The sequence below is a fragment of the Heloderma suspectum genome, chromosome 1 (assembly GCF_057233095.1).
Source record: "Heloderma suspectum isolate Gila_16-S chromosome 1, 16-S_ref, whole genome shotgun sequence".
Classification (NCBI taxonomy): Eukaryota; Metazoa; Chordata; class Lepidosauria; order Squamata; family Helodermatidae; genus Heloderma; species Heloderma suspectum.
Genome location: NC_139458.1, coordinates 31,671,038 through 31,694,421, shown reverse-complemented (window position 1 = coordinate 31,694,421; position 23,384 = coordinate 31,671,038). Strand labels below are relative to the sequence as shown.

The following is a 23,384-nucleotide window of genomic DNA, read 5'->3' as shown; positions in this document are numbered from 1 at the left end:
TAAAATAGCTTGGCTCTAGTTGCATATGTCTGATAATAATTAAGAGAATCACATTACATTTCGATTTATGAAGGGCAATCTTCTTTAACCAAAAATATCTACTGGGAAGATAAAAAATACACGCGCGCACGCGCGCACAACACACACACACACACATATATATATTTGGCAGATTTCATGGCTGTAGATAAAGTAGAATTGCAAGAATGATTTCTGAAGACTAGAATACTTTAAATCTAGGATTTTCCCCTCAAAGATGATTCATTTTATTTAGTGTCCTATAAAGCAAGGCACACAAATGTACAAAAATTGCGAATATTAAGTCATTAATCCAATGACTTCATTCTATATAGATCTATCTATATAAATATATAATATATACACAAAGTCCTTGTGCTGACACTTCATAATATAACAGGACACAACAGTAGAAGGGTTAAGAACCCCTTTGGAATGTGCTTTGAAACCTATGAAGAAAAGTTACAATGTTTGGGGCTTTTTAAATTAGAAGAAAAGAGGTGTATAAAATTATGCATCGTGTGGAGAAAGTGGACAGGGAGACACTTTTCCCCTTCTCTCATAATACTAGAACCCAGGAATACCCAATGAAGCTGAGTGGTGGGAGATTCAGGACAGACAAAAGTAAGTACAGAATTTGCTACCTCAAGATGTAACGATGGCCACCGACTTGGATAGGGGATTAGACAAATTCATGGAGGATAAGGCTATCAACAGCTGCTAGGTATGATGCCAGAGGGGACGTATACATTTCGTCCACTATCAGAGGCAGAAGGGAGCAATACTGGGAAATGGCCATCATGTCCTGTTCATGGGCTTTCATGGGCATCTGGTTAGCCACTGTAGGCACAGAATACTGAACTAGAGAGGCCCTTTGGTCTGATCCAGCAGAGCACTTCTTATGTTCTTAACCCAGGTCCTGTTATTTTGGCTGGTGCCAGGGGCAGTGTCAAGAGTGGGCATGTTTGGGCACCTGCTGAGGGCCCACTCTCCAGCAGAGGCCCACTGACAAGTCTCCTGGACTTGCTCCTCTTCACCATTACAGCCTGTTTGTTCAACTGCCGCCCTCTCTGGCCCAGACAATGGTGGTGGGGAGAAGGAGGAGCAATAGATGCCTCGGCCTACTTGCTCCCTGGCTCTCTGCCTGTCAAGCGAGCAAGTGGGAGCAACGATGAGAAAGGACGAGGAGCAATAGCAGCTAGTGACAATAGTGGCGAGAAGGTAGACTCACTGAGGGGGATGCCCATTGAGGGTATCTTGCTCAAGGGCCCTCAAAAACCTGGCGCCAGCACTGGTGGGCACGTCTGTCTCCTGAAGAAATGGCATTAGGGGCACAGAAGCAAAAATGTCAAGTCGCTATCTTTTATTATTCCGACTCACTCACAGAGATCAAAGCGGGCTGCTAACGATCTGTGGAAGGAGCAATAAGCAGTAGACGAGCACCCAGAGGAAGACAATGAAGTAGAAGAGCTCAGGCTGGTCCGTCCGGGAAGTGGTGGCAAGTGCTGGATCCGCCTTTTCCGAAGCTTCTTTCTTCTCAGGGTCTTTTCTCTTCCTGCAAAGAACGTAAGAAGTAGGTTACAAATGTGGATGGGCTGAGATCACTGGAGGCCCTTGTCCACATGTCTTTGCCTGCAGAGGTTAGGAACATAGGAAGCTGCCTTATACAGAGTCAGTCCATTGGTCCATCTAGTCCAGTACTGGCAGCACTAACTGGCAGTGGCTCTCTGGGGTTTCAGGCAAGAGTCTTCCCAGCCCTACCTGGACATGCTGGGGCTTGACCCTGGGACCTTCTGCACACAAAGCAGGTGCTCTACCACTGAGCCACGCCCCCTCCCGGGTTAGATGGATGGGTACTGGAAATGAGAGAACCTTTTCTCTGGTTGCACCTGACTGTGGGACTCCCTCTCAAAGAAGATCCTTGGCTCCCTTGTCACTATCCTTTAGGCTCCTAGGAAAACCAATGCTAGTTATTTGGGCTTTGGGGTTGGTAATTTTGGTGGTTTAATTTAAATGCATGGCAGAAATTAGTTTGCTTCATGACACTTCTCTGCCCGACTGGGTGTGTAGATGGCTGCAGAAGTAGCTAATTGCTGCTTTTGTCTGCTGTTTTTCTACAGTGGCGTGTTTTTATGTGGTTGGCCATTCTTTATTTTGACAGTCAGTATCAAATGGAAATGCTGTTAAGTTGCCTTGAATGCCTTCTGGCAGACAAAGCAGCACATACAGATTTCGAATAAATAAACAAACAAACAAACGATGGCGCAAGAAGAACTGCAATAAAAATATGGGGCAATTATTACAATTATTTATATCATACTGGGGCGCATGGCACTTTACAGAAGAGCAAGGAAGAAGAAAGGCTGCAAACCTGATGAGCTTATGCTCTAAAGAAAGGCTTGGTGTTTGTATGTGCATGTATGTGCAATGCATATGGGAAAATGGAAAGGTAAGTGTAACAAGGAACACAGAGTAACCAGGGCACAACCCATGCCCTACTGCAACTATGCCTGTAAATCCAGGACTGGATAAGCCTGAGAGCTAAACTGAGTTTCAGCCTGAGAGCTAAACTCAATTTCAGAGAAGCTCTCTGGGACTGTGTGAATAGAATGCTAGACTAGATGGGCCCTTGGTCTGATCCACCATGGCTCTTCTTACATTCTTATGTTCTGGGGAACGTGTGTGTGTGTGTGTGTGTGTGTGTGTACACTCATGTCCTGCTTGTGAGTTCCCAGTCAACACCTGGTTGGCCACTGTGTGAACAGAATGCTGGACTAGATGGACCCTTGGTCTGATTCAGCATGGCTCTTCTTGTGCTCTTATGACTGCATTTCAACGGTGGGTGAAAATATGCTGGTATGTCTGGTATTTTCACCCCCACTTTGCCTTTGGCCCTGTCCACTACTGGAATGCAGCTGAGAGCTTCTCTGAAACTGAATTCAGCTTACAAGTTGAAATACATCCCCCACTTCTGGATTAATTGCAGTAGGGGATGGCTAGTGCCCTAGTTACTATGTGTTCCTTGTTACTCTTATCTTTCCGTATGTTTATTTAAAAGTTCATATTTCACTTTAAAATAGAAAAGAAAGAAAAATGTAGAACCATTGCAAAACATCTCTGGGGATTGGGGGGCGGGGAGATTTAGGTCATGGATACTAGCCAATCTGCACTATCCATAGTCAGATTTTGCTTGTTGTTGTTGTTCAGTCGTTGAGTCGTGTCTGACTCTTCGTGACCCCATGGACCATAGCACTCCAGGCCTTCCTGTCCTGCGCTCTCTCCCGGAGCGTGCTCAAGTTCATATTCATTGCATCCGTGATGCTATCTAGCCATCTCATCCTCTGCCGTCCCCTTCTCCTTTTGCCTTCAGTCTTTCCCAGCATCAGGGTCTTTTCCAGGGAGTTTTCTCTTCGCATTAGGTGGCCAAAATACTGGAGCTTCAGCTTCATTATCTGTCCTTCCAATGAGCACTCAGGGTTGATTTCCTTTAGGATGGACTGATTTGAGCTCCTTGCAGTCTGGGGGACTCATAAGAGTCTTCTCCAGCACCACAGTTCGAAAGCATCAATTCTTCGGCGCTCAGCCTTCCTTATAGTCCAGCTCTCACAGCCATACATTACTACTGGGAAAACCATAGCTTTGATTAGACGGACCTTTGTCGGCAAGGTGATGTCTCTGCTTCTTACTATGCTGTCTAGGTTGGCCATAGCTTTCCTCCCAAGGAGCAAGCGTCTTTTAATTTCATGGCTACAGTCACCGTCTGCGGTGATCTTGGAGCCCAAGAAAGTAAAATCTGTCACTGCTTCCATTTCTTCCCCTTCTATATGCCAGGAAGTGATGGGGCCAGATGCCATGATCTTCGTTTTTTTAATGTTGAGTTTCAAACCAGCTTTTGCACTCTCCACTTTCACCCTCAACAAGAGGCTCTTTAGATCCTCTTCGCTTTCTGCCATTAGGGTGGTATCGTCTGCATATCGGAGGTTGTTGATAATTCTCCCAGCAATCTTAATTCCGACCTCTGATTCATCCAACCCGGCATTTCTCATGATGTACTCTGCATAGAAGTTAAATAAGCAGGGTGACAATATGCAGCCTTGTCGTACTCCTTTCCCAATTTTGAACCAATCGGTTGTTCCATGTCTGGTTCTTACTGTTGCTTCTTGACCCTCGTACAGGTTTCTCAGGAGACAGGTAAGGTGGTCTGGTACTCCCATCACTTTAAGAATTTGCCACAGTTTGTTGTGATCCACACAATCAAAGGCTTTAGAGTAGTCAATGAAGCAGAAATAGACGTTTTTCTGGAATTCTCTTGCTTTCTCCATGATGCAGCGAATGTTGGCGATTTGATCTCTAGTTCCTCTCCCTCTTCTAAACCCAGCTTGTACTTCCGGTAGTTCTCGATTCGCATGCTGCTGAAGCCTAGCTTGTAGGATTTTGAGCATCACCTTGCTGGCATGTGAAATGAGCGCAATGGTGCGGTAGTTTGAACACTCTTTGGCGTTGCCCTTCTTTGGAATTGGAATGTAAACTGACCTTTTCCAGTCTTGTGGCCACTGTTGAGTGTTCCAGATTTGTTGGCATATTGAATGCAGCACTTTAACAGCATCATCTTTTAGGATTTTAAATAGCTCGGCTGGAATATTGTCATCTCTGCTAGCTTTGTTGTTACTAATGCTTCCTAAGGCCCACTTGACTTCACTCTCTAGGATGTCCGGCTCAAGTTCAGTGACCGCACTATCATGGCTATCAGGGACATTCAGATCTTTCCTGTATAGTTCTTCTGTGTATTCTTGCCACCTCTTCTTAATCTCATCTGCTTCTGTTAGGTCCCTGCCTTCTTTGTCCTTTATCATGCCCGTCTTTGCACAAAACGTTCCCTTCAGATCTCCAATTTTCTTGAAGAGATCTCTAGTCTTTCCCATTCTGTTGTTTTCCTCGATTTCTTTGCATTGTTCATTTAAGAAGGCCTTCTTGTCTCTCCTTGCTATTCTCTGGAACTCTGCATTCAGTTGGGTATATCTTCCCCTTTCTCCCTTGCTTTTCGCTTCCCTTCTTTCGTGAGCTACTTGTAAAGCCTCATCAGACAGCCACTTTGCTTTCTTGCATTTCTTTTTCTTTGGGATGGATTGAGTTGCTGCCTCCTGAACAATGTTACGGACCTCCGTCCATAGTTCCTCAGGCACTCTGTCTATCAGGTCTAATCCCTGAAATCTATTCCTCACCTCCACTGTATATTCATCAGGGATATGATTTAGGTCATACCTGAACGGTTTAGTGGTTTTCCCGACGTTCTTCAATTTAAGCCGAAATTTTGCAAGAAGCAGCTCATGATCTGAGCCACAGTCAGCTCCAGGTCTTGTTTTTACTGACTGTATGGAGCTTCTCCATCTTTGGCTGCAAAGGACATAATCAATCTGATTTCGATATTGACCATCTGGTGACGTCCATGTGTAGAGTCGCCTCTTGTGCTGTTGGAAAAGAGTGTTTGCTATGATCAGCATGTTCTCTTGGCAAAACTCTATTAGCTTTTGTCCTGCTTCATTTTGTACACCAAGGCCATGCCTGCCTGTTATCCCCGTGATTTCTTGACTTCCTACTTTAGCATTCCAATCCCCTATGATGAAGAGGACATCTTTTTTTGGTGTTACTTCTAGAAGGTGTTGTAGGTCTTCATAGAACCGATCAACCTCAGCTTCTTCGGCCTCAGTGGTTGGGGCATAGACTTGAATTACTGTGATGTGGAATGGTTTGCCTTGGATTCGTACTGAGATCATTCTATCATTTTTAAGATTGTACCCCAGTACTGCTTTTCCCACCCTTTTGTTGACTATGAGTGCTACTCCATTTCTTCTAAGGGATTCTTGCCCACAATAGTAGATATGATGGTCATCTGAATTAAATTCGCCCATGCCTGTCCATTTTAGTTCGCTGATTCCCAAGATGTCGATGTTCAATCTTGCCATCTCATGTTTGACCACCTCCAGCTTACCTTGATTCATTGATCTGACATTCCAGGTTCCTAAACAATATTGTTCTTTACAGCATCGGATTTTCTTTTCACCACCAGACACATCCACAGCTGAGTGTCCTTTCGGGTTTGGCCCAGCCGCTTCACTCTTTCTGGCGCTACTTGGAAATACCCTGTGCTCTTCCCCAGTAGCATATTGGACACCTTCCGACCTGAGGGGCTCATCTTCCGGCGTCATATCTTTTAGCCTTGTGATACGTTCCATGGGGTTTTCTTGGCAAGAATACTGGAGTGGGTTGCCATTTCCTTCTCCAGTGGACCACATTTTGTCAGAACTCTCTGCCATGACCTGTCCGTCTTGGGTGGCCCTGCACGGCATAGCTTATGGCTTCAATGAGTTACGCAAGCCCCTTCGCCACAACAAGGCAGTGATCCATGAAGGGGCAGATTTTGCTACTGTCTTGCAAAACTGGGCTGTTGTTTTTCCATAGTTTAGCTCTGGAGAGGATAGGGTATGTTTGTACTGAATATGGTTACAGGTGCTTTCCAACCAGCCAAATGTTACATCTGTCTTCACCCTAAGGCCCAACATATAAAAAGAAAGGAAATGGTACCCACCTGATAGAGGAACTTGTGCTTTCACTTGTGGCCGTGCTCTTCTGTACATCAGTGCTGCCACTTTCCTGAAAATATTTAATCCGTAAGTGAAATGACAACATAATTAAGTGGCCTAAATTGTAAAATACCAGACATACCAAATGAACTTCTAATTTTGTACATCAAAGGAGGATAATCTGGTCACACCCATATTGCTCATCTGCGAGGAATGTAGGAACTGCATGGGTATTTTGTTTTTTATGCATCTGTGCAAACCACTTCAAAATCCGTATCAGTGTAATGCCTTTATTAGGCCAACTCAAAGGTCACCAAAAATGTGCAAGCTTTTGAGAGCTCCAGAGGATCTCCAGGGGACTTTTGAGATCTCCAGGGGACTGGCAAACGAGATCACATTACAGCAGTCCTTTTTCAGCTGCACTGGCCACTAGTCCATGTCTGGGTCAGATTCAAAGTGCTGGTATTAACATTCAAAGCCATTAACGGCTTGGGGCCAGGTTATCTGAAGGATTGCCTCCTGCCATATGCACCTACCCAGACACTAAGATCATCTTCAAGGATCCTTCTCAGGAACTCCTGCCGAAGGAAGTGGGGCGGGTGGCTACCAGGAAGAGGGTCTTTTCTGCTGTGGCATCCTGGCTGTGGACTGAGCTCCCTGGAGAGGTTTGCCTGGTACCTCCGTTGTACTCCTTTTGGCACCAGGTGAAGACCTTTTGATTTTCCCAGCATTTTAGCACTCTAGTCTTTTAGCTCTGCTGTTTTAAATCTGTATTTAAATCTCTGCAATGCTGCTAGGTTTTATTCTGGTTGTACTTTTATACTGTAGTTCTAACCTTTCATATTTTATATCATTTTATGCTGTACTTTGTGGTTTTAATTTTTGTGAACCACCCAGAGAGCTTCAGCTATTGGGCAGTATAGAAAAGAAATAAATAAATCTCTTCATCAGGCAAGATGAAGAGATGTGTAAAGCGTGCATTTCGAAATAGACCCTGACACTTTCCTCCCAGGAGTCAACCCTTGGTAAGGCGGTCCTTTGTAGCACAAATCCTGTATCCTCCTATGCTGGAAGATCTTACTTGGTCACTTCCAAAGTAATCTGAATATGTTAGTTTTTCTAGCCAATTCCTAGATAATTGCGGAATAATTGCTGATGTCTCTGGGCCTCCTTACTAATTGCAACGTCCTTTTGTGGTAATAATGCAAAGGTTCAGACATTTCCCTGATTAGTCACTCCAGTCCAGAATGAGCTCCAACCTCCAGTCATTGGAGGCAGGAAGGAAGGAGTCTTAACACCTTTCAGTTAAGGGCAGAGCTGCTAGAGTTACAAGATTCAATGATAACATCATCAACAGAGCCGTTGAGTTTGAGAGAACTCCACTGACTGAGTGAAGAGGGGGATATGCTTGATTCATGGTGTGTGTGTATACAAAGTTCCACTACATTGGGGAAGTAGTACCACCACTTAAATAATTTCTCACCCCTCAAGTGAGGCAATTATCCAATCATATCTGCAAGTCTAGGGAGACTATGAATATGTCTAGGAGAAAGACAATCTTATGTTTACATCAGGGTCGGGAGTGAGTGCGTGAATGAATAAGAGCCATTTGCTATTGGTGAAGCCTTCTCTGTGGTGCTATAGACTTTCCTCTCTTCCCAAGCATTTGATGGCATATGATGGACTCCTTAATGCATCAGTTGAATTGTTTTTGGTTGTCACTGACATTTTAGTTGTTTTATGGGCGGGGGGGAGGTATCTTAGTTGATAGTTGTTTTTAGATGTTTGAAATGTATGTTTCAATTTTGTTGTAAGACACCTTAAGTCTTTTTTGGGAAAGATGTCTAAGGTAGCAATCCTATGGCTGCTAGACACTGTCTAGAGGGCCATAGGATATGCTCATTTCTGGGAACTGACCTTGGAGCCCCTGCTCCATGGTAGGTTCCCGGAAAACCAACCGTCCGCCTCGTCTGCGCTGCCTCTGAGGCAGTGTGGAGGAGCCCCGTCCATGCTCGGAAGAGGAGCACAGAGCGACTGACAAAGGGCATTCCGGGGCAGGGAAAGCGGAGCTGTGTATATCACATATCCAATGTGTCATACGGCAGCTTCCTCTCCCGGTCAGCCCCCTCACTGCTAGACAGCTGAAAACAGCTGTATAGCAAAAAATAGCAAGGCAGGAGAGGCGCGGAGGGAACGATCCCCCCTGTGCCTCTCCTGCCTTGCTTTGGATAGGCGGTCACCTCCGAGGTCAGAGGTGGCCAGCTATCTAGTTAGGATTGTGCCCTAAGAAATCTAAAGGATCACCGCCACCAGGAAAAATAAATCAAGAAAGAAGCCAGGACATGCATTAAAAACAGCAACATTGTTATACTCAACAGCTTTAAACATTTTGCCTCTCTCATCACTGAGAAAAACGGTTTTGTGCATTCTCAGAAGTGACAAACTTTTTTTCCCTTCTTGGTGCATGAACTGTGAGTTTTCAAATCTGCTACTGCTACACAGGTGCATTTTCCTTCATCTGCACACTGCAAGGATACAGCAGTGCCCACTGGAGGGCACCTGCAGATCCTAACGGGGAAACTGCTTGGCACCTGTGCAGTCCGCCCCATCTCACTGGCAGCATCGTGCATGCATGGCCCTCGAATAACGTGAAAGGCTGGTAGTGCCAGATCCAGCAACAGCCATATGGCTTTTGCCTGGAGAGGTCGATGCTGCTACTCAGAAAGGATTTCCCCAAGCTTAGCTTTAAAAGGAACTGATTATACGGGGAGGGGTTGGTGGCTGAGTGTGCATGCTGGCAGTTGTGTGTGTCTATGTTTGTGGGAGAGAGAACGCCACTGTATCTGTGAGCCAGGGCAAGGCCTTACTTCCTTTATTTTCTCTCTTTTGAAATAAATAATTCTCTGTTTTAGTTGTAGCATGTTTTGCCATGGGATTTGGGGGATTACACTTGCACTTTTTCAATTTGCCTTCACCATGCCTGTGCTGTTGAAACATCAGGCTGCATGCAATTCTATACCCATCTACCTGGGAGTAAGCACCACTGACCCCTTCATGGATCACTGCCTTGTTGTGGCAAAGGGGCTTGCATAACTCAGTGAAGCCATAAGCTATGCCGTGCAGGGCCGCCCAAGACGGACAGGTCATGGCAGAGAGTTCTGACAAAATGTGGTCCACTGGAGAAGAAAATGGCAACCCACTCCAGTATTCTTGCCAAGAAAACCCCATGGAACGTATCACAAGGCTAAAAGATATGACTAGGGATGTACGAAACCCCCCTTACCTGGCTCCGCCGGGTTCCGCTAAGGGGGGGGAGGTGCTCCATCCCTCCCCCCAGAATCCTTGCCAGGGGGGGAGGCGCTCCACGCCTCCCCCCCGGAATCCTGGCCGGCCAGCTGGCTGGCTCCGCTCCGCTCCACAGGGATTCCGCAGAGCCACCAGCCGGCTCCGCCAGCAGCTGGACATCTGGCTGCTGGCTAGCAGGGACACAAATGGCAGCGGCCGTAGCCGCCGCCGTTTGCGTCCCTGTATTCAGCCGTGATAGGCTACGTAAAGACTTACGTAGCCTATCACGTCTGGGTTAAAAAAAACACAAAAAAAACGCGTACGCAAATGGCGGCGGCCGTAGCCACCGCCATTTGCGTTCCCTATGTTTGGTTGTCTTAGTCTACGTAAATATTTACGTAGACTAAGAAGGCGAAACTAAGGGGGAACGCAAATAGCGTAGCGGACGCTATTTGCATTCCCCTTTATTTAAAGACTTACGTAGCCTATCACAGCTGAATACAGGGATGCAAACGGCAGCTTTACGTCTTTACGTGGCCTAGTCTTTACGTAGCCTATCATGAATGGGGGAAGAAAAAAAAAAAGACTGCAAATGGCAGCGGTGGCGGCAGCCGGTCGGAAGACCAGCCACTGCCGCCGCCGCCGAAGCCGCCGCCGTCTGGAACATCCGCCCCAGGTAAGTCTCGTCCCGGGGCAGATCCGGGGGGGGCGGGTGGGGCAGGCCGTTCCGCCACGGAGTTCGGGGGGCCGAATGCACTGGCATTTGGCCTCACCGAGATCTGTGGTGGAATTCTCTGATACCCCTAGATATGACGCCAGAAGGTGAGCCCCTCAGGTCGGAAGGTGTCCAATATACTACTGGGGAAGAGCAGAGGGTATTTCCAAGTATAAGTTATTTAACTTATATGCAGAGTACATCATGAGAAATGCCGGGTTGGATGAATCAGAGGTCGGAATTAAGATTGCTGGGAGAATTATCAACAACCTCAGATACGCAGACTCCAAGATCACCACAGACGGTGACTGTTGCCATGAAATTAAAAGACGCTTGCTCCTTGGGAGGAAAGGTATGGCAAACCTAGACAGCATAGTAAGAAGCAGAGACATCACCTTGGCAACAAAGATTCATATAATCAAAGCTATGGTTTTCCGAGTAGCAACATATGGCTGTGAGAGCTGGACTATAAGGAAGGCTGAGCGCCGAAGAATCGATGCCTTCGAACTGTGGTGCTGGAGAAGACTCTTACGAGTCCCCTGGACTGCAAGGAGGTCAAATCGGTAGGAGTGCACGAAAGCCACTTACCTGGTCTCGCAGCTTTTCGCGGTGGGGGGGAGGCGCTTCGCTGCTCTCCCCGCGAAGTTCAGGCTGGGGGGGGAGGCTTGCCGCCTCACCTGGCAGAAATTCAGGTCGGGGAGGAGGCGCCTCGCCTCGCCCGGCCGCAAAATAAAAAGTTAAAAAAAAAACAAAAAAAATGCCCCCGTGATAGGCTACGTGACGATTAACGTAACCTATCATGGCTAGATCTGCAAAGTCAGCCGTGATAGGCTACTTAAATCATTACGTAGCCTATCACGGGTGACTTAAAAAAAAAAAGCGCGTACGCAAATGGCGGCCCCCATAGGGAGCCGCCATTCGCATTCCTTATTTGGTTGCTGTAGTCTACGTAAATCATTACGTAGACTACGGCGAAAATAAGGAACGTGAATGGTGGTTCCCTATGGGTTCCGCCATTAGCTGTACGCGCTTTTTTTTTTTTAAAGTCACCCGTGATAGGCTTCGTGACGATTTACGTAGCCTATCACGGCTGACTTTGCAAATCTAGCCGTGATAGGCTATGTTAATCGTCACGTAGCCTATCACGGGGGCGTTTTTTTTTTTTTTTACTTTTATTGGAATGGCGGCGGCGGCAGCTGGTCGAAAGACTGGCTGCCGCTCCCGCCATTGACGAAGAACTGACGAACTGCCGCCGGGACCTGCCGCCGGGAGGGACATTAGGGAAAGGTAAGTCCCATCCCGGGGGGGGGCGGGGGGGCGGAGAATTTCTCCCCGAAACTTCTTCGGGGGGCCGAACACGTTGGCGCTCGGCCCCCCGAAGTTTCGGGGAGAAATTCTCCGCCATCCCTACAAATCGGTCAATCCTAAAGGAAATCAACCCTGAGTGCTCATTGGAAGGACAGATACTGAAGCTGAAGCTCAAATATTTTGGCCACCTAATTTGAAGAGAAAACCCTCTGGAAAAAACCCTGATGCTGGGAAAGATTGAAGGCAAAAAGAGAAGGGGACGGCAGAGGATGAGATGGCTAGATAGCATCACCGATGCAATGAATATGAATTTGAGCACACTCCAGGAGAGAGCGGAGGACAGGAAGGCCTGGCGTGCTATGGTCCATGGGGTCACGAAGAGTCGGACACAACTGAACAACAACAAACAACAAGCACCACTGAACTCAATGGGACTTACTTCCAAGTAAACATTGGAACAAACTCAGTGTATGGTTTATGTATCTTTAAGGGCAGTCCTAGTGGGAGATGAGCCCAGAAGGTCAGGGAGAGTTCCAGAACTGAGAAAGGGTGTGTGGGGGTGTACACACGTGCAGTCTCCGAGGGTTGCCATTTTCTGTCTGAAAAAGCTGCCCTGACCCAGTTCTCATGAGATGGAGGTTCAAACTGGTGTTCTACGGCAGTTTTCAAAGACTTGTAATCCCCCTACATTTGTCGTGCTCTTCCTTTTAGGAGCAACGCCAGGACATCCCCTCTCCTGGCTGCCTATTCACCCTTACAGCATATTCAAAATGCCCAATCCAGGAACTCCATTCGTTCTCAACCCCTGAGAATGGTTCAGGCATAAAAATCAGGGCACCTTGTCCTACCTCCTTTGATTCCCGAGCTTGCTTGCTGTGCATCACTCTCCTTATTGCTGTTCTCATCAGCCATTTTCTCCACTGCCTGCTAAGCTTTGATCCCACACTCTGCCACCAGTGTTATGTAGCTCTTGGGCCTACTCCAGCGCCTCAGCCAGGCAGGTTGTTTTTCAGAGAAGACAGTGATCCAGTTTAGGAACACAACAGATCTTTTGTTTGTTCTTCTCCTGGTTACACAAACTAGGCCTCTGTCTGTCTGTCTTATTCTTCTGACAGAGGGGTTGGGCTTGATGGTCTTATAGGCCCCTTTCAACCCTACTGTTCTATGATTCTCTCTCGTTCTCATTCTTCTCTCATCTCTCTCTCTCTCTCTCTCTCTCTCTCATTCTTCTCTCATCTCTCTCTCTCATCACCCTCTTTCTTCTCTCATCTCTCTCTCTCATTCTTCTCTCATCTCTCTCTCTCTCTCTCATTCTTCTCCCATCTCTCTTTCTTCTCCCATCTCTCTCTTCTCCCATCTCTCTCTCATTCTTCTCTCCTTTCTCTCTCTTTCTTCTCTTCTCTCTCATTCTTCTCTCCTCCTCTCTCTCTCATTCTTCTCTCCTGTCTCTCCCTCTCCCTCTCTTTCTTCTCTCATCTCTCTCTCTCTCTCTCATTCTTCTCTCCTCCCTCCCTCCCTCCCTCCCTCCCTCCCTCGCTTTCATATTCTTCTCTCCTCTCTCTCTCTCTCTCTCTCTCTCTCTCATTCTTCTCTCATCTCTCTCTCTCTCTCTCTCTCTCACTCTTCTCTCAAGCCTCTTATTTGGAAAAAGCCACATGCCAACACAGAAGCCTTCTTACTTCCAGAACTCTCCATGGCATTCTGAGCCCGCCACTAGGGGCACACAGTGATTTTGTTACAATATTTACTTGAAAGTAAGTCTCACTGACTTCAGTGGCGCTTACTCCCAGGTAAATGGGTATAGAATTACAGCTTTAGACAGCCATTGGTGTTTCATGTTAAAACATGTATAAATTTGCACTGTAAATCCCAAGAGTTCCAAGGTGCAAAGACAACATCATCAACAGAGCCAGTGAGTTTGAGAGACCTCCAGTGACTGAGCAAAGAGGGGGGCATGCTTGACTCATGGGGTGCATATACAAAGTTCCATTGCACTGGGGAAGGAGTAGTAGCACCACTTGAATAATTTCTCCCCCAAGTGCAGCAGCTACCCATATCTAGAAGACTAGAGAGACTATGAATATGACTAGGGGGAAGTCAATCTTAGGTTTACATCAGTGTTATTTAAAACCATGTTATCCTAACTTTATTTTGGATGAGTATCAAGAGGGGTGCATGCAAATTACTCCCAAAAAGTCTATGTACTTACCTTACTGGTTGAATCGGGAGCATATCTTTGGGAAACAACATTGGGATCACTGTGGCTTATCCTGAAAAGCATGATTGAAACAATACATAAGCGAGGCATGATTTGAAAGACGGCCTGGCTTCTAACACTTTCACATGGCACCCTGTAAAACAGCCTTTCCATGGCTGGGGATGATGGAATTTGTCATGAGACATATCTGGAGGCACCAGGGATGGCTTCTCCAAAGATCCAAATCCCTTACATCTGGATATATCCAGTGAAGTTGCATTTTTTCCATGTTTCAGTTATGCCAGACCCCAGATATATGTGTCTCTGGTCTAGTCCACGTTCTTGAATTCCTGCACAACCAGAATTCTCATATACCACCATCTAATGGTCTCAGCCCAATTTAATAAGTGACACTGTGGAGCAACCATGGGTCCTCGATAGAAACTGACCCAACTCCCAAGTTCATACATGTACTAATGATGCAGTAGACACTTGCTGCTGTGTATTCCTCCTCCTCTTCACATGGCGAGTGTGAGTAGACCTTAGGAGTAGATTTTAGGAAGAAAAAGAGCAATGAGATGAAATGAGGAGTCTCCAAAACAGGTCTCGTGGGCTTATAGAACAAAGAGCTGGGAAGAGAGAAGGTTCTTGCTACTGGAAAGCCTGAGAAACTCTGCTGAGCGAAACATAATTTCTTGGAAGTTAATGTAATGGGGGTGGAAAATAGGTAGGAGACAGAGTGACTTGAATACAGAAAGCTAGCTTGAGACCACCCGTTGTACTTACAAGGTTTCGTCAGTTTGGTTCCATATAAGCCATGGGCCCCTGGAGCCATGGCCCCTGGAGGACAGGATCCCATGCTCAGCTGCAAGTCCACTAGGTCTCTCCCTATGTAGCTCATCCTGACAGCATTAAACAATATCCTGCTGAGGGTTACTGCAAAGATGAAGCAAGCACTATGAAGCTTGTCCACCTGCCAATTTGAAATTGCGTTTGTGGAAAACCAGCTGGTTTGTTGCTTGGCTTGGTAAGCATGCATAGGAGTAAATTCAAGTCATATTGCAGATTAGCCTTCCACCAACCTGGTGCCCTCCAGCTGTTTTGGACTACAACTTCCAGGATTCTTGATCATTGGCCATGCTGGCTGGGGCTGGTAGGAATTGAAGTCCAAAACATCTGGAGGGCAACCAGGTCTGTTGCAGCTCCAGTAAAGGCGTTCATTGTATTGTAGATCCAGCCTGAGCAATTTGTGGCTCACCAAGCAAAACACAGGCATTTGCAGTCAAGGTTGGTGCTCCAGCACTTTGATGAACCTCTGGCCACTGAGAGCAGCTAGCAAGTCAGCACGTTGCGTTTGGCTTGGCAGGTCACAAGCTGTGCAGGTCCTGCTGCAGATGTTGCAATATTACACTTCCAGCTAGAACAGAAGCCTCTCAGTCCTGGACAGCCAGAGCAAAGGGGCAGGAAGGAAGGAGCGCGCAAGCAGCAGGGAGTACTTGGGCTGTTGTTTTTGGTTTTTGGAGTGCAGCTGATCATCTGGCTGAACACGTAAGCCAGTTTTTTAAATGAGATTCGGCTTGCCCGTTCTGCCAGGCAATCAGTGGCCATTACATGTAAGCACCTTTGCGCCCCATTGATTTCAGCGGGACAGCTAAGCACACGCTCAATTAAATCTCTGCTGTTGGAATCAGCAGGGCCCAAAAGTGCTTACAACGTGGCTGGATCACATTCTACCCAAATGCATCTGGCTGCAGGGGCACTACTCTGCCTAGGATTGCCGCCAAGAAGCCCAATAAAATAGGAGACGTGGCAAGTAAATAAGCTCTGTCTGGAAATCGGACAAGGAAGAGCAGCAAGACAGGTTTCGTGGTTAGGAACCAAATGAAAAAATGAACAAAAAGCACCTTGAAAGCCCCTGATAATCTAGGGATTCTTCTTCTAGCTTATCTAGTAACCGGGTAGAGCCAGCTTTTGGACCCTGGGTGTTTTCTCCTTGGAAAATTGCCTTGTTCTTCCTTTTTTCTTTCTTTTTACTTCTTTCTTCTGGTAGTTTTCTTTCTTCAGCTGCAGGATCAAATTGGTTTACCACAATCTATAAAAATAATTTTTAAAATTCTGTTAAAACTCCAGACTTTGCGCTCATTTATCAAGAACCTCCGAACACAAATTTAACCCCTAAACTTCTCATTTCCTGGCAAACTGCACTTATTGATTGTGTCTGTGTGGATTTCTATTCTGCTTTCTGAAAAGTGGAGGTGCCCAAAGCACCAAACAAGATGAAGTATAAAACTAGCAAATAAACAAGATCAAAACAAAAAAGTGACTAAAAATATGAATGTAAGAAGAGCCCTGCTGGATCAGACCAAGGGTCCATCTAGTCCAGCATTCTGTTCACACAGTGGCCGACCAGCTATCGACCAGGAACCCACAAGAAGGTGCAAGGGTATTGCTGTCCAGGTGGTACTGCTGATGGGAAACTTCAAGGCCCCTGTTCTCCCTTCTTATGATTCCTTATCTTTAAACCAGACTTGGACTAGGAAGCCCTTCCAATAGAGGGAATTCAGATGGGAGTTTTTCCAGCCCTACCTGGAGATGCTGCGGAACGAACCTGGGACCTTCGGCAAATAAGGCAGATGCTCTACCACTGAGCTACAGTCTCTCCCCGTAATAGTGCGTAGAGATGTAAGTATGGATCTGCTGATACCCAAACAAGCTGGACCAAGGGGGATAGAACATAGCATCTATCACGTCCCAAACAGGATGTCCCAAGCAAATAACTGCATACAGTGCCAGTATCAAATGACACCTGGGGCTCTTTCAAGATAGCAAAGGACAGGGGAAAACCTGCACTACAGGTCCAGGTTCAGGGCTGCTTTACACTATGACTGGGTTCAGACAGTCACGACAGGGAAAGAAGCCATCATGGCTTCTCCCACTGCTCCTGGGTGTGCTGCGCGCGCGCAACCGCCATTTGCATAATCCTCCACGATGCGGCGTGAGTTGGCGTGTTGTCTGAGCCCGGGGCACGGTGGGGGTTGCTTCGTACCCACTAGAAGCCACAACATGCAGCAGAGGTTGTAGGGTGGGTAAGACGCAACCTCCACATTGCATCGCAGGGGATTATGCAAATGGTGGTTGTGCACGCAGCACACGCGGGCGGAGAAGCCACGATGGCTTCTTGTTGTGATTGTCCGAACACTCCCTATAAAGGTGTACACCAAAAAGTGTGAAGTGTGATTGTGACAAACAAGTGTTTGAAACTAAGGGCATCGGAGAGATATAAATGCCAGAAAAGCCAGGATTGGCCACAGCTCCCTGTGGAGGAACACTTGATGGCAAACCTGGCTTTGCTGCTGTGTAATGTGTGAAGTACCCCTCAGACTTCAACACATTTTCTAACACCCTTCCAGTAAATAAGGAAACAGGTCTGCACATACCTATGAAATCATTAGGATCAGCCCATGCAGTGCACAAGGAACATAGCCTCAAAATAATCATCTCAGGTTTATTTTATGCCTTACTCTTAGGGCCAGAAGGTCAGGTCATAGCATGCCACAGCCTTCCCCAATCTGGTGCCCTCCAGACGTTTCTGACTACACCTTCCAGCATTCCCGACTGTTGGCCATGCTTGCAAGGGCTGATGTGAGTTGAGTTCCAAAACATTTGGAGGTCCCAAGGTTGGGTAAGGCCGGTATACCACATGAAAATGCTGTGCTGCCCCAAAGGCTCCCAATCTGAATTGCACCAACCTCTCCCCAGCTCTACCACAAGGGAGCCCCAAGTCCAACCACAATGCAAGAGGAGTCATATTGATGGAAGACATGGGCCCAGTCCCAAATATTTAAATCCAATTAGATATGCAATGGAAGATGACATCCAGATAGCAATCCCAGGGTCATGGACTCCAAAGAAACCATGGTAGCTGAAAGCAGCAGGTACCAACAGAAAGAGAGCAAATTATAGTGTAAACTTTTATGAAACCATCTAGAAGGCAAGTTATCACCCAGGGACCATTTTGCTCAAACAAGCAAGTAAATGTAAGAAGAACTTTACCACAGGGACATCAGGGTGAGCAGATTCCTTCTGAGGAGAGGCTGCATTACTGTTTGCTTCATGCACTGCATCCTTCCCTACTATAGCAGGCTCGTTAAGGGAAGACTTGGAATGAATATGGGTATATTTGTTCTGCTTTTCCAGGACATTATCATCCATTTGTGGTGGCACAGCCTTCACACTGACATGTAGGCCTGGCTTTGGAATATCCTCCTCAATATGTTGACTAAGGAGTTCTTCCTCAGCCAAACAATTCTCAAGAAGCTCGGTGCAGATTTTGTTGTTTTCTGAAAGGGAGGGGTCTGTTTCTGGGGTGGCAAAGGCATCCAACACTGCTGATATGGGAACGTCATAATGTGGATAATAGAAGAGGTCATGGGGGATTACAGAAACTTTAGAAGAATTTGGTGCCATCTTAACCATTGACCCATCTTCACCGGTGACATCTAAGCTCTTGGGAGTGTTTCTAATTGGCCAGCGTTCAGATGGGCCAGATGCTTCTGAATTATCCTTGAAATTGGGTCCATCAGTTTCCTGATTAATAGCATGCATTTCCTTCACATCAGATGCTTCCTTTGCATATTCATACTTTTCTGGAAGATTAGATATTTCCTTGTGCAACATGTGTAATATATGTTTTTGTGTAGCGTCTTCCTCTTGAGAATCTGAAGTTGGATATTCAAGTTCCTTTGACAGATGTTCTGGTATGCTTTTAGGTGGATGTGAAGCCCAAGATAAGGAGCAAGTCTTTCTGTCAAGAGATCCTTTTGTTTCACTGGTTGGCTTCTGCACAGTAAATTCTTCAGAGTCTATCAGATCAATGGAATGAGTGCGATACATAAGAACGGTTGGTGGGTGGTCGTCATTCTGTTTCGGTGAATCGCCCATGCTCTCTTGATTCCCTTCAGATCTGTTTATGTTATTGGCAAGAATGTTAGTAACAGAACAGGACTGAAACCCAATGGGTTCTGTTATTGGCAATGAGCTGGGCCGCGGAGGCTGTTCTGCAAAAGTCTCTGAATGATCAGGCAGTGGCGGATGGAGATTGTCGTTAAAGTCTTCACTGGCCATATGAAAATTCTGGTTCTTCTGATCAAGGGAAGAACCATGCATATGGATTTTAGGGGGTGGCGACTGGCTTCTGTCTAGGTGAGGCATATATGTGTGTTCCCCATTTTCATTCAGAATTAAAACCTTTCCTTGTTTTTCTTCCCCTGGTATCTCTTTGACATGGACATAAGTAGATTCAACTGGAAATTCCTTTTCTGGATCTGAAAAATCTTCCTATATGATATTAAATAAAAATAATAATTAATACATAATCATACACTGTGAGAGGGAGGATGGTTGTGAGACAAATGTTGAAACAATTATTCCATGCTTCCACCAAGCTAGGCAAATAATAATTATCGTCACTCAATATAAATATAAGGTTCTGGCCAAGCAAATTCTGTAATTCAGTTACAATCAACAGAGCTGGATTAGAATTTGGGAATTCCATATTGCCAGGGCACATCCAGATGCATCTAAATCACCCTGCACATCTGTACTGTAAGAGTCAGAAGTTTAGCCTTCCCTAATCTGGTGCCCTCTAGATGTGTTGGGCTAGAACTTCCATCATTCCCAGCCATCCATGCTGTCTGATGGATGTTGGGAGTTGTAGTGCAACATATCTGGAGGGCAGCAGGTTGGGGAAGGCTGATTTAGTCTGTTGCTTGTTCTCTAGAATATATGGCAGATGAGAACTAATTTGGGGGGTTTCTCCACAACAACGGAAGGAGAAGCAAGCGGAGGATTATCCGGATTTTCCTAGGAACCAGCTTTGGTGAGTTTTGGTCCACAGAGGGCTCCACGAGTGAGTATACCGCACCAGCATTAGTCGCTTCACAGAACATACTTCTGGGTGGGGTGGGTGGGTTTGGAGTGAACATCATTTCACTGGCAGGGGCTGCTCAACCAATAAGAGAGGCTCCCCTCCATCCAGGCTCCCCCCCCCACTTTCTCCTTCTATAAAATCCTGGGAGGTCTCCTCCTGTGTCTCCACAAAAGCACTCTCCTTCTCCCCCTCCACATTAATTACTTCCTCATAGCATGAAACATTACAGAAACACAGCTGTAGATGAGTGAAGCGCTGAGTGAAGCGCTTCCATTGAGTGAAGCGCTGCATGAACGATGGCCTTGTAGGCCCCTTCCAACCCTACTACTCTATGATTCTATGACTCCCTTATAGCTGGTGAAGCACTCCAGAGCCTTTAGGAGACTTAACCCTGTGAAGCACCCTGACTCCAACCAGCTCTTTTTCTAATCCCCTTTCTCCTTTCCCCTGAAGCTCCCGTTGCTGCAAAGGCGTGAAGTTGCAGATTAATTACTTCCAAAAAGAAAGGAAGTAAACATCAAAGACAAGCCTCACTGAACACAATGGGAGTTACTTCTGAGTAGACACACATATGTTTGTGGTGGGAAAGACAGGGACAGGAAACACAGGGATGGGAAAGCAGACCCCTTTCTAACCCAATTCTGCACACGATCAAAGGTGCAAATTAGTTACTTCCGAACGGCAATAAACCAAACAACAGAGAATCGCAGCTTCCAGATAGCACTTTATAGCTTTTAGGGAATTAATGCTTTAAAATGTGCTATTTTGATTGAAGGGGATCTCTGTAAATTCTGAAGTGTGCATTCAGGGGACAAGCCTCACTGACCACAATGGGAGTTACTTCTGAGTAGACGCTAATTGGTTTGTGCTGGAAAACAAGGGATGGGAAACACAGGGACAGGAAACAACCCTTGACCAGGATCATGATGAAAGGCACACCCCTGGACAGGGCTAGCATACCCGAGGTAAATGCAGGGGTTGAGGCACACAACAACTATACTGTGGAGAACCCAACTTAAGGAAGAGAGTCAGACCTAAAGTAGTCTCAGGAAATCTGGTTTTTCCACAAAAAGCTCCAGGGTGGCTGCAGGATGGCCACAACATTGAAACGGAGCCAGCTTGCAGCAAATCGACCATGCAGGCACCCCCTTGGACTGTGCAACACACAGTTGGCTTCAAACATTGGTGCTTGAGGGTAGGTAACTGGGCAGAATCCTGGATAAAAATGGGTCCCGTTCTACAACTGGACTCTCCCTATTCAGAGGCAGTACACTTCTAATTTTGAAGGAAAGGGGGGAAATAAGAAAAAATCCCCCATTATGCTAATATTTTTTAAAAGCAAATGACATTTTTGATATCCATGTCATTTCAGAATTCTTGCATTATGTATTTATTTAATAGTAATACTTGTATACTGCTTAATATAGTAAAATCTCTAAGAGGTTAACATTCAAAAATATGAAAAATCACAGTTAAAAATACATGTATATGTCAATATCACAGTAAAACGTATCAACTTTCAACAAGAAATGTAAGATAAACAGACACCAAAAAAAGGGACAGTAAAACAGAGCAGAACCATGATGGTTAATTATAAGCCAGGGTATGCTTGTGTGAACAAGTATGTTTTCAGGGGGAGCATTTCAGAAACACCATATTTTCTGCCTCCCACACTGCAAACTGTGAGCATGTGTTAGAGCAATCACCAGGGCAATGCAAAATGTCAAATGTCACTGATGAAATCACATTGACTTGAGATTTCTTTCTTTTTTTAAAAAAAGGGTGAATCAGTGGGTGGCAATGCTGAAACACTAACACCTGCAGGGGACGAGGTGAGGAACAATGCTGCAAGGACAGAAAGCCTGGTAATCAGCAAGCCTTGCCTTCTAAATCCATTCTGAATGACATCATTACAAACAGTCAATAAGAGTGACAGGATATCATTGCTTTCAGTGACAAAAAGAGTTTGAAAGGAAGGGGAACGAAAACACATACCCCTTCCAGTTCCGGGAAATGCTCTAAAAACTGTGCCACGTAGGTCATAATGGACTGTTCATCAGGTGAGTCAACCATGATGTCTGTGGACCACACAAAATATTGTCTCATTACCTAACATTTATGATGGAGGCAATGAATCAAAGTATACTTGCAAAACAATGCTCTAGCTAGGATCCTGAATTTCGAAGTTAAAATGTACCTTTATGTTTTATCTTGTTCTTAATGATACATCATGATGCTTCAAGATTCCTCTCCAGGCACAAACAGACGTTTCTTTTACCAACTATGCTATTCTGGTGTTTCCTCTGCTGGAAGGTTTTTTGAATGGTGAGTATTGATTGTTCTCTTTCTTGAAAAATCTTCATAAGGGTAGCTCTTGGTCTAGCATAGCCTTTCCCAACCTGGTGTCCTCCAGATGTGTTGAACTACAATTCCCATGGTCTTCAGCCAGCATGGCCAATGGCCAACACCTCTGGAGGGCACCAGTTTGCCTGTCTAGCAGGATGCTGAGTAGTGTTGTTTAAGGCAGGAAAACCCTAAAGTAACAGCAAGTTCACACAATACAACATCTGAAAGTTAATGGATTAAATCTAGTGGTGCTCTACCATCCTTTGAACCAGCAGAAGCCAATTTTCACCTATTCCCCCTCCTCCTTTGCCCTTGAAAAAATATATTTGAGGGTTGGAGAACTTCTCTGGGACAGCATGGGAGGTGGCATGAGGGAGTGCAGGAACACTGTCATTTGTGGAAGGGGAGAGTTAGATAGAATTCAATACATGGAGAAGGCCCATGTGCATCCCTCACCCTCATGCATACACAGCAAGATGTGCACTAGAGCACACCATGCTTACATCCTCATGCTCAATTTCCATGAATCTTTCATTCCTTGGTAGATTGAAAGATTGTGGGAACTGGGCATAACCACATATGAATGTACCCCTCGTGCAGATGTCACAGAAAAAACACAGGAGGCCAATGCAGTGCAAGCACACATACAGAGAGAGAGAGAGAGAGAGTTTGCTATAGTATGGCCCTTCGGCATGTGTTTTAACAATCAGTTTCCCAAAGTCTGACTTCCCAAGGTGTATGGTAACAATCTGGCAGAGCGATGCATTTTCAGAGCATGGTTCATGAATGAGCATATTTCCTAATCAGTTTCATAGCAATCTGTCTGGTTCTTTAAAAAGCAAAACCACTGATCCATTTGAGCATTACAACAGCAAGTTCCAAAGCAGAATTGCTGAATGAATTCCTGTTATGTATTAAATGCCTTAGTGCCCCCTAGTTCTAGTGTCAAGGCAGACAATGCAACCCCTCTTAGCGCTGGGGTGGTAAGCAGTGGTGTAGTGGAAC

The 23,384-nt window shown here is 45.9% G+C and overlaps 1 protein-coding gene across 1 annotated transcript in view; it reads right to left on the bottom strand.

The window, feature by feature from the left end:
* Positions 1-213: 213 nt before the first annotated feature.
* Positions 214-23,384, bottom strand: part of CLMN (calmin) — a 115,401-nt gene continuing 92,230 nt past the window's right edge. Inside the window, exons 8-13 of the mRNA XM_084839778.1 lie at positions 22,029-22,111; positions 18,158-19,441; positions 16,009-16,196; positions 14,117-14,177; positions 6,605-6,669; positions 214-1,573 (exon numbers count right to left, since the gene is read on the bottom strand). Of these exons, the coding sequence (XP_084695904.1) occupies positions 1,408-1,573; positions 6,605-6,669; positions 14,117-14,177; positions 16,009-16,196; positions 18,158-19,441; positions 22,029-22,111 (1,847 nt within the window). The 3' untranslated portion in view covers positions 214-1,407. The remainder of the gene's footprint in view (positions 1,574-6,604; positions 6,670-14,116; positions 14,178-16,008; positions 16,197-18,157; positions 19,442-22,028; positions 22,112-23,384) is intronic.